Source organism: Piliocolobus tephrosceles, chromosome 10, assembly GCF_002776525.5.
Source record: "Piliocolobus tephrosceles isolate RC106 chromosome 10, ASM277652v3, whole genome shotgun sequence".
NCBI classification, from domain to species: domain Eukaryota; kingdom Metazoa; phylum Chordata; class Mammalia; order Primates; family Cercopithecidae; genus Piliocolobus; species Piliocolobus tephrosceles.
The window spans coordinates 97,700,013-97,713,023 of record NC_045443.1 but is presented as its reverse complement, the minus strand read 5'-3'; the positions used below and the strand labels follow the sequence as shown (position 1 = coordinate 97,713,023).

At 37.9% G+C, this 13,011-nt stretch overlaps 1 protein-coding gene across 2 annotated transcripts in view; it reads left to right on the top strand.

Moving 5' to 3' along the window:
• UHRF1BP1L (UHRF1 binding protein 1 like) overlaps positions 1–13,011 on the top strand; it is a 111,084-nt gene that overhangs the window by 38,759 nt on the left and 59,314 nt on the right. For both annotated transcript variants that reach the window (XM_023184422.2, XM_023184505.2), the window contains 5 exons: positions 4,196–4,234; positions 5,300–5,391; positions 8,536–8,725; positions 9,574–9,714; positions 11,270–11,440. In XM_023184422.2, coding sequence (XP_023040190.1) covers positions 4,196–4,234; positions 5,300–5,391; positions 8,536–8,725; positions 9,574–9,714; positions 11,270–11,440 — 633 coding nt within the window. The remainder of the gene's footprint in view (positions 1–4,195; positions 4,235–5,299; positions 5,392–8,535; positions 8,726–9,573; positions 9,715–11,269; positions 11,441–13,011) is intronic.

The window sequence follows — 13,011 nt, the reverse complement described above, 5'->3', positions numbered from 1 at the left end:
TGCTGGGCATGGTGGCTCACACTTGTAATCCCAGCACTTTGGAAGGCTGAGGTAGGCAAATTGCTTTAGCCCAGGAGTTTGAGACTAGCCTGGGTAACATAATGAGACTGCATCTCTACTGGGGAAAAAAAAAAAAGCCCAACATGGTAGCACATGCGTTTGTAGTCCCAGCTACTTGGGAAGCTGAAGCAGGATGATCAGCTAGAAGGGTGAGGTCCTAGAGGGGTGAGTCTAGAAGGGTGAGGCTGCAGTGAGTCATGATTGTGCCACTGCACTCTAGCCTGGGTGATGGAGTGAGACCCTGTCTCAAAAAAATTTTTAAAAAGTAGTGAGTAAATACTTTTTCAAATGAAGACATGAGAACTAATAAATTTGCAGTTGTATCCCTTTTCTTCATTAATTTCTTTTTCATTTTGAGATTTTTTTTTTTTTTTCTTTTGAGACGGAATCTTGCTCTGTCACTAGGCTGGACTGCAGTGGCGTGATCTCAGCTCACTGCAACCTCTGCCTCCCGGGTTCAGGTGATTCCGCTGCTTCAGCCTCCCAAGTAGCTGGGATTACAGGCACCTGCCACCATGTCTGGCTAATTTTTTTGTATTTTAGTAGAGATGGGATTTCACCATGTTGGCCAAGATGATCTCAATCTCCCGACCTCGTGATCCACCCACCTCGGCCTCCTAGAGTGGTGGGATTACAGGTGTGAGCTACCGTGCCCGGCCCATTTTGAGAATTTTAAGGGTTTCTGTTTACTGTTAGTATCATTCCTATTATTATTATTATAACTTGTTATTCTACTTACCTTTTTTTTTTTTTTGAGACGGAGTCTTGCTTTTGTCGCCCAGGCTGGAGTGCAGTGGCACTGTCTTGGCCCACTGCAACCTCTACCTCCCAGATTCATGCGATTCTCCTGCCTCAGCCTCCCAGGTAGCTGGAATTATAGGTGCATGCCACCACACCTGGCTAATTTTCGTATTTTTAGTAGAGATGGGGTTTCATCCTGTTGGCCACGCTGGTCTCAAACTCTTGACCTCAGGTGATCCACCACTCACCTCTGCCTCCCAGCGTGCTGGGATTACAGCATGAGCCACCATGCCCGACTGACTTCTACTTATCTTTAATCATATGTCAATTTGTGTCACTTATTGGTCTTAAAGATGAGGCTTTGTTTAAGAGTTGTCTGCTTAGTTGAAATACTGCATGCTGATTGTTCCATAAAACTAAAATTTGGGCTCATGAGAAAAGATTATAGAAAAGTTCCTATATCCTTTGATGGTCACTTTTAATTTTTGTTCTACCCTTTGGAAACCTAAATATCTACAAAGACTTGACACTTTTATTTTAGTAATTTTTTTTATTTCGATAGCTTTAGAGATACAAGTGGTTTTTGTTTACATGAGTGAATTGTATAGTGGCGAAGTCTGGGATTTTAGTGCACCTGTCAGCTAAGTAGTGTACATTGTGCTCAGGAAGTAGTTTCATCCTCACCCCTCTCCTACCTTACCCGCCTTCTGAGTCTCCAAAGTCCATTATGCTACTCTGTATGCCTTTGCATACCCATAGCTCACCTCCCACTTAAAAGAACATGTGGTATTTGGTTTTCAATTCCTGTTACTTCACTTAGAATAATGGCCTCCAGTTCTTTTCAAGTTACTGCAAAAGACATTATTTTGCTCTTTTTTTTATGGCTGAGTAGTATTCCATGGTATTTATGTACCACATTTTCTGTATCCACTCATAGGTTGATGGGCACTTAGATTGATTCCATATCTTTGCAACTGTGCATTGCGTTGCATTAGACATATGTGTCCAGGTGTCTTTTTTTTTTTTTAATAGGATCATGTTTGGAATGAGGACCAGAGTCTTTTTGATATAGTGATTTCTCTTCCTTTGGATAGATACCCACTCGGTAGTGGGATTGCTGGACCAAATGGTAGATCTACTTTTAGTTCTTTGAGAAATTTCTATATTGTTTTCTATTGAGGTTGTACTAACTTATATTCCTACCAGCAATGTATAAGCATTCCTTTCTCATCACTTCCATGACAACAGCTATTGTTTTTCAACTTTTTAGTAATGGCCATTCTGACTGGGAAAAGGTGGTATCTCAATGTGGTTTTAGTTTGCATTTCCCTTATGATTACGGATTTTCAGTATTTTTTCATGTGGTTGGCCATTTGTATATCTTCTCTTGCAAAATGTCTGTTCATGTCCTTGCCCACTTTTTATAGGCTTGTTTTCTTCTTGCTGATTTGTTTGAGTTCCTTGTAGATTCTGAATGTTAGTCCTTTGTCAGATGCATAATTTGTGAATATTTTCTTTGTCAGATGCATAGTTTGTGAATATTGACAATCTGTAGGCTGTCAGTTTACTCTGATGATTATTTCTTTTGTTGTATAGAAGCGTTTTAGTTTAATTAGGTCTCATTTATTTTTGTTGCATTTGCTTTTGGGGTCTCGGTCATAAATTCTTTGCCTAGGCCAGTGTTCCAAAGAGTTTTTCCTAGGTTTTCTTCTAGAATTTTTATGGTTTCAGATCTTAGATTTAAAGCTTTCATTTATCTTCAGTTAATTTTTGTGTACAGTAAGAGATAGGGATCCAATTTCATTCTTCTACATGTGGCTATCCAATTTTTCCAGCACCATTTATTGAATATGGTGTCCTTTCTCCAGTTTGTGTTTTTGTATGCTTTGTCAAAGATCAGTTGATTGTTAGTATTTGGCTTTATTTCTTCCTTCTCTATTCTGTTCCATTAGCCTATGTATTTAGTTTTCCATTGGCCTGTGTATTCTGTTCAGTGGAACAGAATACTTTGCTCTGTTCTGTCCCATTGGTCCATGTGCCTATTTTTATACCTGTTCCATGCTGTTTTGGTTAGTATAGACTTGCATAATTTGAAGTTGGGTAATGTGATGCCTCCAGGTTTGTTCTTTTTGCTTAGGATTGCTTTGGCTATTTGGGTTCTTTTTTGGTTCCATATGAAGTTTAGGGTTGTTTTTTCTAATTCTGTGAAAAATAATGTTGGTACTTTGAGAAGATTTGCATTGATTTTATAGATTGCTCTGGGCAGTATGGTCATTTTCACAGTATAGCTTCTTCCAGTCCACGAGCATGGGATGTATTTCCATTTGTTTATGTCATCTATGATTTCTTTCCACAGTGTTTTTAGTTCTCCATGTGGAGATCTTTCAACTCCTTGGTTAAGTACATTCCTACGTCTTTTTTTGTTTGTTTGTTTGTTTTGTAGTAGTAGTAGTAGTTATTGTAAAAGGGATTGAGTTCCTGGTTTGATTATCAGCGTGGTTTTTGTTGGTTTGTAGCAGCGCTACTGATTTGTGTACGTTGATTTTGTAACCTAAACCTTACTGAATTTATTTATTAGATCTAAGAGTCTTTTGGAGGCAAAACTTGACATTTTTAGTACAGGGTATATTTCAACATTATATGTTTGATGTTTCCTACATTTTGTATTAATGGCCTAACTTTTGTATTTGTCTTGAATATTTACAAAATGATTGCTCAGAATTCTAGGATTAAACAGGTTGTTAAATAGAACACTGATTATGTTTTGCTGGGAACTCTATTTAAATTATGATATTAAGATTTGTTTTAAGGATTGTTAAAAAAAGATATTTAAAATAACCTGAAATTGGCTGAGCATGGTGGTGCACACCTGTAATCCCAGCACCTTAAAAGGCTGAGTTGGGTGGATCATTTGAGGCCAGGAGTTAGAGACCAGCGTAGCCACCATATCAAAAACACTGTCTCTACTAAAAATACAAAAATTAGCCGGGTGTGGTGGCACTTGTAATCTCAGCTACTGGGAGGCTGAGGCATGAGAATTGCTTGAACCCAGGAGGTGGAGGTTGCACTGAGCTGAGATCATGCCACCGCACTCCAGTCTGGGCAACAGAAAGAGACTGTCTCAAAAAAAAAATAAATAAAGAAAAAGAAAAAAGAACTTACAATTTCTAATCAAAAGATGACTGAGAAGATACAGCTAGTAATAATTTCTTATATAAAATGGGTACATCTGATTTCAAAAGTATGAGTGAGTTGCTCAGTTTATTTTGTAATTTAAGAAAAGTGATTTTATATAATTTGTTGTGTCTGTCCTATATTAATATAACACCTGTATTGATTACTGTTTATATTATTTTCTTCTTAGTGATACATCTTAAAAATTTTTCATTTGTAGATCCCATGGACAAAACTAAAAACACATCCCATCTGTTTGGTGAGTTCTGAAGCCTCTTTAGAAATAAACATTTATATATATATACATTATCTAGCAACTCTGTTCATAGTAAACTTTTGTTTCATGAAAATATAGTCTGGATTTTTCACCAGTTAGCTTTCATTTTATTTTGATAGGACTTAGATTTTTCATCCTTTAAATGAGAAGTTTTAATGTTAAAGTAGGAGCATCTTTAAAAGTGTTTCAGGTCTAGAATACTATGTTTTAAATTGGCATAGTATTTTATTGCATCATTTAACTCTTTGTTGATGTACTGTGGGATTATTCTTTCAATAATATTTGATCCAGACTGTCTTTGTTTCTCCTTTTACTGATCTAGTAAATTATGAAATATGTTCTTTAATATACTTTGCTTTTTAAGGAAAGTGGAAGAAATTCAATCATTTGTTCGTTCATTCATTTAAAAAATATAATGATCAAGAACATGAATAAAACAAGACAGTTTCAAATAATAATAAATGCTGTATGTGAAATAGAGAATGAAGAATGACTGGAGTTGTGTAAGTGATGACTATTAAGGACATTAGATCTTTCTTCAGGGAAAAAAGTATCACCCTGAGAAAGAACTTTTTCCATTATGGGAGTGTTTATTTTTTTCACATTTCCTGCTTATTTTATATTTCCCATAGTTTTGTGTCTCATAACTCAGATCTTAGATTGTGATAAGCTTTTGGGGGTAGTTCAGTCCTATTTATTAATATATAATTTTATCAATGAATATATCTGGGAGTAGAAATTCTGTTTTCATGAAATCTGATGATTTCAGTAGTTAATGGCTATGTCTTAATTCCTCCCCCCTCCATACACCTGTAATACACACAGTTTTTCCACTAGATAATAAATGCCTTGAGAACCGATTGGGTGCTTTGTGTTTTTTTGGCATTTGTCTTTTTAGACCTGTAAAGAGACACTTAAATGACTCTGCTCACTTACTGTTTACTTTCTTCCTAAGGAAAAATGAAAGAGAAAATAATCTTACATAATACTTTAATAATATACATAAAATAAAAAATCTAATTGTTTACATTTTAACGTTTTTATTAGTCCCTGGATAAAGTAATAATGGAAATGAGTACATGTGAAGAACCAAGAAGCCCTAATGGCCCATCGCCAATTGCAACTGCTTCAGGACAAAGGTAAGCTACTTCTGTTAATCTGCATGACTGCCAAAGGGAGTTATTTTCTATAGTCAACTCCGTTATTGGCAGTAACAGTACATTTAAAAAAAAAAAAAAAAAAAAAAGCCTTAACCTCAAATTGCCTCTATTTCAGTCAGCTCTCCTATCAAACATTTTGCAGTTTTAGTTATATACATTGCAAAGTTGCAGATTTGACTTTTAACTTCCTTTATTCATCTTGTTTTCCTTGCTATTATTAAATAGTAGTGATTAATGGCAGAGCAGCAGCAGAAAATGGAAGCAGAAGAATTTAGGCATTCTATGAATAAGAGAGCCTCTGATCAGTTTCTCTACATATCATTTTCTGTGCATCAGTGGAACTTTTATGACTCTTAAGAGTTAAGTTGGGAGGCCAGGCGTGGTGGCTCCTGCCTGTAATCCTGTCACTTAGGCCGAGGCGGGTGGATTGCCTGAGCTCAGGAGTTTGAGACCAGCCTGGGCAAAACGATGAAACCCTGTCTCTACTGAAATACAAAAAACTTTATGGGCATGGCGCTGTGCACCTATAATCCCAGTTACTTGGGAGGCTGAGGCAGGAGAATTGCTTGAACCTGAGAGGCAGAGGTAGTAGTGAGCCAAGATCGTGCCATTGCACTCTAGCCTTGGCGTGCAATGGCAAGATTCTGTCTCAAAAAAAAAAAAACCAAAAAAGATTTTAGTTGGGCTTGGTGCAGTGGCCCATGCCTGTAATCCCAGCACTTTAGGAGGCTGAGGTGGGTGGATCACCTGAGGTCAGGAGTTCGCAAAAAGCTTGACCAACATGGTGAAACCCCTGTCTCTTACAAAAATACAAAAATTAGCTGGGCGCGGTGGTATCCGCCTGTATTCCTAGCTACTGGGGAGGCCAAGGCAGGAGAATTGCTTGAACCCGGGACGTCAAGGCTGCAGTGAGCTGAGCTTACGCCACTGCACTCCAGCCTGTGTGATGGAGAGAGACTCTGTCTCAAAAAAAAAAAAAGAGTTAAGTGGATGCCTTAAATTATAGACCTTTTGGGTGACTCTAAAATTCATTAAGTTTAAAATGTTTTTGCTTTTCACAGGTTATATTTTGATAGATGAAAATCAGATACTAATAAAGCAGACGTATGGGGACCATTTCATAAAGCCTTTTTGAAATGTTAGAAGTTATTAAAAATTTTTAAAAAGATATATTGTCTGCTTTTTTGCACTCAGTTAAATTCAGTCTAGTACTATACATGATTTTCCTACAACAGGATTTCTGCATTATTTTTGCATTCACATCAGTTGTTCACATAGATTTTTAATGTGATTGATGCCTCTTCAGGTTGCGTCAAATGGCAGCTCTGAACATGTGTAGTATTCTAGGTGTTATGTAAAACCGTTGAAAAACCGTTAAAAACTTTTCTTGAGGATGAATGCATTCATGTGTGCACACAGACACACACTCACTTACTGCTCTTTTACAAAGGTTGAGCCACCTTTATGTTAGTGCATGCCATGAGAATACCTACAGTGCATGCCATGGGAATCTAATGGTGATTCATTCCACTTCTAAGGGTTGACTAAAGGCCAGGTTTATTAGATGTGCAGATATTAGTGACTGGGAAAAGAGCTTTCATGTTAACTTCTTTGTAATGTAGCATCATCCAGCAACTTCAGATTTTACAGGTTCAATTATGATTTCAGGTTTCATAGAATAGTTGTTGGCCTTTAGGTTGGCTAGAGTCAGAAAGAACTAAAATGAATCATTTTGTCCTTGTGTGCTTAGTATAGTCGATAGTGTCCTCTCTAATTCTTGTTTTTATAGTATCATAAGCTTTATAATTTTGACTTTGTAATCATGTGATGATTTAAACTATTTAAATCCTCATATTTTGACATATGGCAGTGTGGTTAATCTGTTTCAGCATTTTCCAGACTTGCCTGATTGTAACAGTCATTTAGACTGCTTATTAAATCTACAAAGTCTCTGAAGCTCCTTTTCTTGAATTTCTGATTCAGTAGGTCTGGAATGGATATCAAGAGAATGAATACATTCATTGAGTGGTGTTCAGAGTAAAAGAAAAAAAAAGGAATATAAATATGTAGTTTTGGGTCTCACTCCGTTGCCCAGGCTGGAATGCAGTGGCACGATCTTGGCTCACTGCAGCCTTGACCTCCCAAGCTCAATCAATCCTCCCACCTCAGCCTCCCAAGTAGTTGGGACTACAGGTGCGAGCCATCATACCTGGCCTGTTTTTTGTGTTTTTGGTAGAGATAGGGGTCTCCCTGTGTTGCCCAGGCTGATTTTAACTCCTGGGCTCAAGCAGTCCTCCTCCCTTTGCCTCTCAAAGTACTTGGATTATAGGTGTGAGCTACTGTGCCCAGCCAAAAAGTCTTTTACATTTTAAGAAGAGTATTAAAAAATTGTGCAGCTCTGAGAACCAGAAAAGGTTTAGAGAGTCAGAAGAGTGTTTTTTAAAAAAATTATTTTTTATTTATTTTTTTTTTAGACAAGGTCTCACTCTGTTGCCCAGGCTGGAGTGCAGTGGTGCCATCTCAGCTCACTGCAACCTCCACCTCCCATACTGAAGCGATCCTGTCAGCTCAGCCTCCCAAGTAGCTGGGACTACAGGCATGTGCCACCATGCCCAGTTAACTTTTTTGTATTTTTAGTAGAGACGGGATTTCTCCTTGTTGGTCAGGCTGGCCTCGAACTCCTGGGCTAAAGTGATCCACCTACCTTGGCCTCCCACAGTGCTAGGATTACAGGTGAGAGCCACCATGCCTGGCTGAGAATAGCATTTTTTTTTTTTTTTTTTTTTTATAACTTATGTCTAACTAGACTAGATCATTGTGTTTGAGGTTTGTTTTCCTTTTTTTTTTTTTTTTGAGATGGAAAGTCTCACTGTGCCCAGCTAATTTTGTGTGTGTGTGTGTGTGTGTGTGTGTGTGTTTTTTTTTAGTAGAGATGGGGTTTCACTGTATTGGCCAGCCTGGTCTTAAACTCCTGGCCTCAAGTGATCTGCCTGCCTCAGCCTCCCAAAGTGCTAGGATTACAGCTGTGAATCACCATCCCCGACCAGCAATGTGCAAATATTAATAGAACTTTTAAAAGTTAGTTTTGTCATTAATGTATTTTATTTTACTTTGTTTTTCCAGTGAATACAGCTTTGCTGAAAAAGTAGTTGAGGGAATTACTGTTTCTGTAAATTCTATAGTCATCAGAATCGGAGCAAAAGCCTTCAATGCTTCATTTGAACTTTCTCAGCTTCGGATCTATAGTGTAAATGCACACTGGGAACATGGAGATTTAAGATTTACTCGTATTCAGGATCCACAGAGAGGAGAGGTAACATTGTTTTTCTTTCTTTTTCAAATGTTTCATGTAGTGACAAGTAAAAGAGAACAATTAAAGAAATCACATCTCATGGTTGCCTTTTAACTTTGCATTTCTCTATATTACTTTTTTTGGGGAGGGTGCCAGGGAGACAGGGTCTCACTCTGTAGCCCAGGCTGGAGTGCAGTGGCACAGTCATGGCTCACTGCAGCCTTGACCTCCCTGGGCTGGGGTGATCCTCCCATCTCAGCATCTTGAGTAGCTGGGACTAAAGGCATGTACTACTGCACCTGCCTAATTTTTATATTTTTGGTAGAGACAGGGTTTTGCTATGTTGCCCAGGCTGGTCTCATACTCCTGGGCTCAAGCTATCCACCTGCCTTGGCCTCCCATAGTGCTGGGATTACAGGCCTGAACCATTGCACCCAGCTCTCTGTATTACGCTTAATCATTCAGTTATAAAATGTGCACATTTTAATGCTTTTACTGTAGTGAATCTTTCCATTTAAAGCCCTATTTTAACTTCTCAGCTGCTCAGAATTGAATTTTTTAATTCCCCAAACTAAAATATGTTGTTTAGTTCTTTCTTGCTAACATGATTTAATGCATTTGAGCTTTACATTAACTGAATTACTTAGAATAAAAGCATTAACAGCTTTACATATGATGAATATGAATATGAAGATGTGTAATTGAATTTGATGGAATAATACAATTTACAAAAATAAAAACATGGTGAATATATCTAAAATGTCATGTGAAAATTAATTGAGAATATACATTTGCTTTGTTTTTAAACTACATATTTCTCATTCTGTTTTGTATGAGTAAATGAAGTTAAATCTCTGTGTTCTCCTTAGGTTTTGACTTTTAAAGAAATAAATTGGCAGATGATAAGAATAGAGGCAGATGCCACCCAAAGTTCACATCTTGAAATTATGTGTGCTCCTGTTCGATTAATAACCAACCAATCAAAAATCAGAGTCACACTTAAAAGAAGGGTGAGTCAACAAGATTACGTTTTGGATTCATGTGTTAACTCTTGGATTTGACTTTTCGATTTGTGTGTTAACTATTAGTTAACTATAGGAAATTTTAAATAATGTCTTAGGTGAAATATTGGCATACTACCCGTGGCATATTAAAATAATGCAAAATAAAGGGAGGTATGGTTACTCAGATAATATTTATAGAAAACTGGTATAATGTTCTTCAGTCTTAGGTTTAATAGATTTTTCAAAGGATTTTTGTTGTTGTTTTTATTTTTATCTTATTTTTTCTTATTTTATCATTTTTTATTTTATTTTGTTTTTTTTGAGATGAGCTCTCACTATATTGCCTAGGCTTGATTGCAGTGTCATGATCAAGGTTCACTGAAGCTTTGACTTCCCAGGCTTAAGTGATTGTCCCACTTCAGCTTCCCAAGTAGCTGGGATTACAGGCACGCACCACCATGCCTGAATAATTTTTTAAGTTATTTGTAGAGATGAGGTCTCATTGTATTGCCCAGACTGGTCTTGAGCTCCCAGACTTACGTGATCCTCCTGCCTCTGCCTTATTTTTATTTTTATTTTTGGAGATGGGGTCTTTCTCTGTTGCCCAGGCTGGAGTGCAGTGGCACAGTCCTAGCTTACTGCAGCCTCGAACTCCTGTGCTCAAGGGATCCTCCTACTTTAGCCTCCCAAGTAGCTGAGACTACAGGGATGCACCACCATGCCTAGCTAATTTGTAATTTTTTTGTAGAGACAGGGTCTCACTATGTTGTCCAGGCTGGTCATGAATTCCTGGCTTCAAGCAGTCCTTCTGTCTTGACCTCCCAAAGTGCTGGTATTATGGGTGTGAGCCACGATGCCTGGCCTAAACATTTTTATTTTTGGTAAATTGAATATATTTCTCAGTTGCCAAATATTTGTTGAACATTTACTGTCTTATAATTTCATTTCTTCTATTGAGTCTTTGAATACAAGTAATTATATAATTTATCAGCTGTAAATGCAAAATTAAGTTATATAAGTGCTATATAATTTATACAAGGATTTGTCTGTCTTTTGTTACCACTGCATCTCTAGTACTAGGAGATATTCCTTTCATATTATAGGAACTCAGTAAATACTACCTTTTTTTTCCTTTGGAGACAGAGTTTCTCTCTGTCACCCAGGCCGGAGTGCAATGGCACTGTCTCCGCTCACTGCAACCTCTGCCTCCTGGGCTCAAGCAATTCTCCTGCCTCCGCCTCCCAAGTAGCTGGGATTACACAGGTGTCCACCACCACACCTGGCTGATTTTTGTATTTTTAGTAGCGACAGGGTTTCTACCATGTTGGCCAGGCTGGTCTCGACCTCCTGACCTCAGGTGATCCACCTGCCTTGGCCTCCCAAAGGGCTGAGATTACAGGCATGAGCCACTGCGTCCAGCTGGTAAATACTTCTTGTATGAAGGAAGAATCCATATTTAATTCTATTTAAAAAGGTTTTGAAAACATTTTTTGAATACAAGTGTATTATAAAGTTTATATCTTGGCTTAATTTTATAAAACATGTTTTTTTTTCCCTACAGTTAAAGGACTGCAATGTCATAGCAACGAAGTTAGTTCTAATATTGGATGACTTATTATGGGTTTTAACTGATTCCCAGTTGAAAGCTATGGTACAATATGCAAAGTCTCTTAGTGAAGCAATAGAAAAATCAACAGAACAAAGGAAGAGTATGGCTCCTGAACCTACACAGGTATGCTGTAAAATTAACAGGAAAAATACTTACTTTACATGAAAGTAGTTTAAAAATTAGAAGGATTTGTTGGTATTTTCTTTAAGAAACAGATTGTGAGGCTTTGAGTACAAGAATCTTCTTTATCTAGATATCTTCTATGTAATTTTATATAAGTAGTAGCTATATGAAAACATATTAAATGTATTCGTATCTGTTAGTGATTATTTTGTTTAGAGCTCTGTATTAGGCACTGAAGTTAATGATGACATAAAAGTATTTGATGTTTTAATATCTCTGTTTAGGAAGTTAAAAGAATACAGTTTTAGAACTACTAAAGTAAAAGCAAATGAGGAAAAATCTGGGTAATATAGGCAAGAGAGGATATGTGAGAGTTAGTTATGCAGAGAATCAAAGCCGTAAGGAATTGCTGAAATTGAACACAAAACTTCTGTTGGAGTTGTCTGATGGCTGGGGCAAGAACAGGGACAAGCATAATAAGCCATTTATCACTTTCTTAAAAGTGATTATTAGTTTGTATGGAGCATTATTAGTTGGTATGGAGAGGAAAAGTTTTTCTAGTCTTTCCCAGTAGTAAGTTCTGAGTACCAGTACATCAAGGTCTTTATGGAAGAGACAATGATAATTATAATGGATAATATTTTTAATAATTTTACACAAAGTGTAAATGAATTTTTATATCTACCTCTAGTAAAAACTAGATATTATAAAATTATACACCTATGAAGCTATTTCCTTGGAAACAGTATTATGTATCTCAGATATATAGCTTGTTGGTGATCCAGCTTTGTACATGGGAATGGCATACATTTAGGCTTTCTTTGTTTTTTGAGACAGAGTCTCTCTTTAGCCCAGCCTGGAGTTCAGTGGCACAATCTCAGCTCACTGCAACCTCCACCTCTCAGGTTCAAGTGATTTTTGTGCCTCAGCCCCCCACATAGCTGGGACTACGGTCAAGTGCCACCTCGCCCAGCTAATTTGTTCTGTAATTTTGTTAGAGACGGACTTCCACTGTGTTGACTATGCTGGTCCCAAACTCCTGGCCTCAAGTGATCTGCCCATCTTGACCTCCCAAAGTGCTGGGATTACAGGTGTGAGCCACCACACCTGGCCTAGGCTTTCAATGAATATCACATTGGCATTATCTATTACCGCCTGTGTCCTGAGGTGCAGGGGTAGACTCTGTGATGTAAAAGTGAATATCATCTGACCCTGGCCTGAAGGACCTAGAGTATAAGGGTGAGTTAAATATGAAACAAATCGGGGCTGGGCGCAGTGGCTCAAGCCTGTAATCCCAGCACTTTGGGAGGCCGAGACGGGCGGATCACAAGGTCAGAAGATCGAGACCATCCTGGCTAACCCGGTGAAACCCTGTCTCTACTAAAAAATACAAAAAACTAGCCGGGCGAGGTGGTGGGCACCTGTAGTCCCAGCTACTCGGGAGGCTGAGGCAGGAGAATGGCGTAAACCCGGGAGGTGGAGCTTGCAGTGAGCTGAGATCCGGCCACTGCACTCCAGCCTGGGCGACAGAGCAAGATTCTGTCTCAAAAAAAAAAAAAAAAAAAAAAATC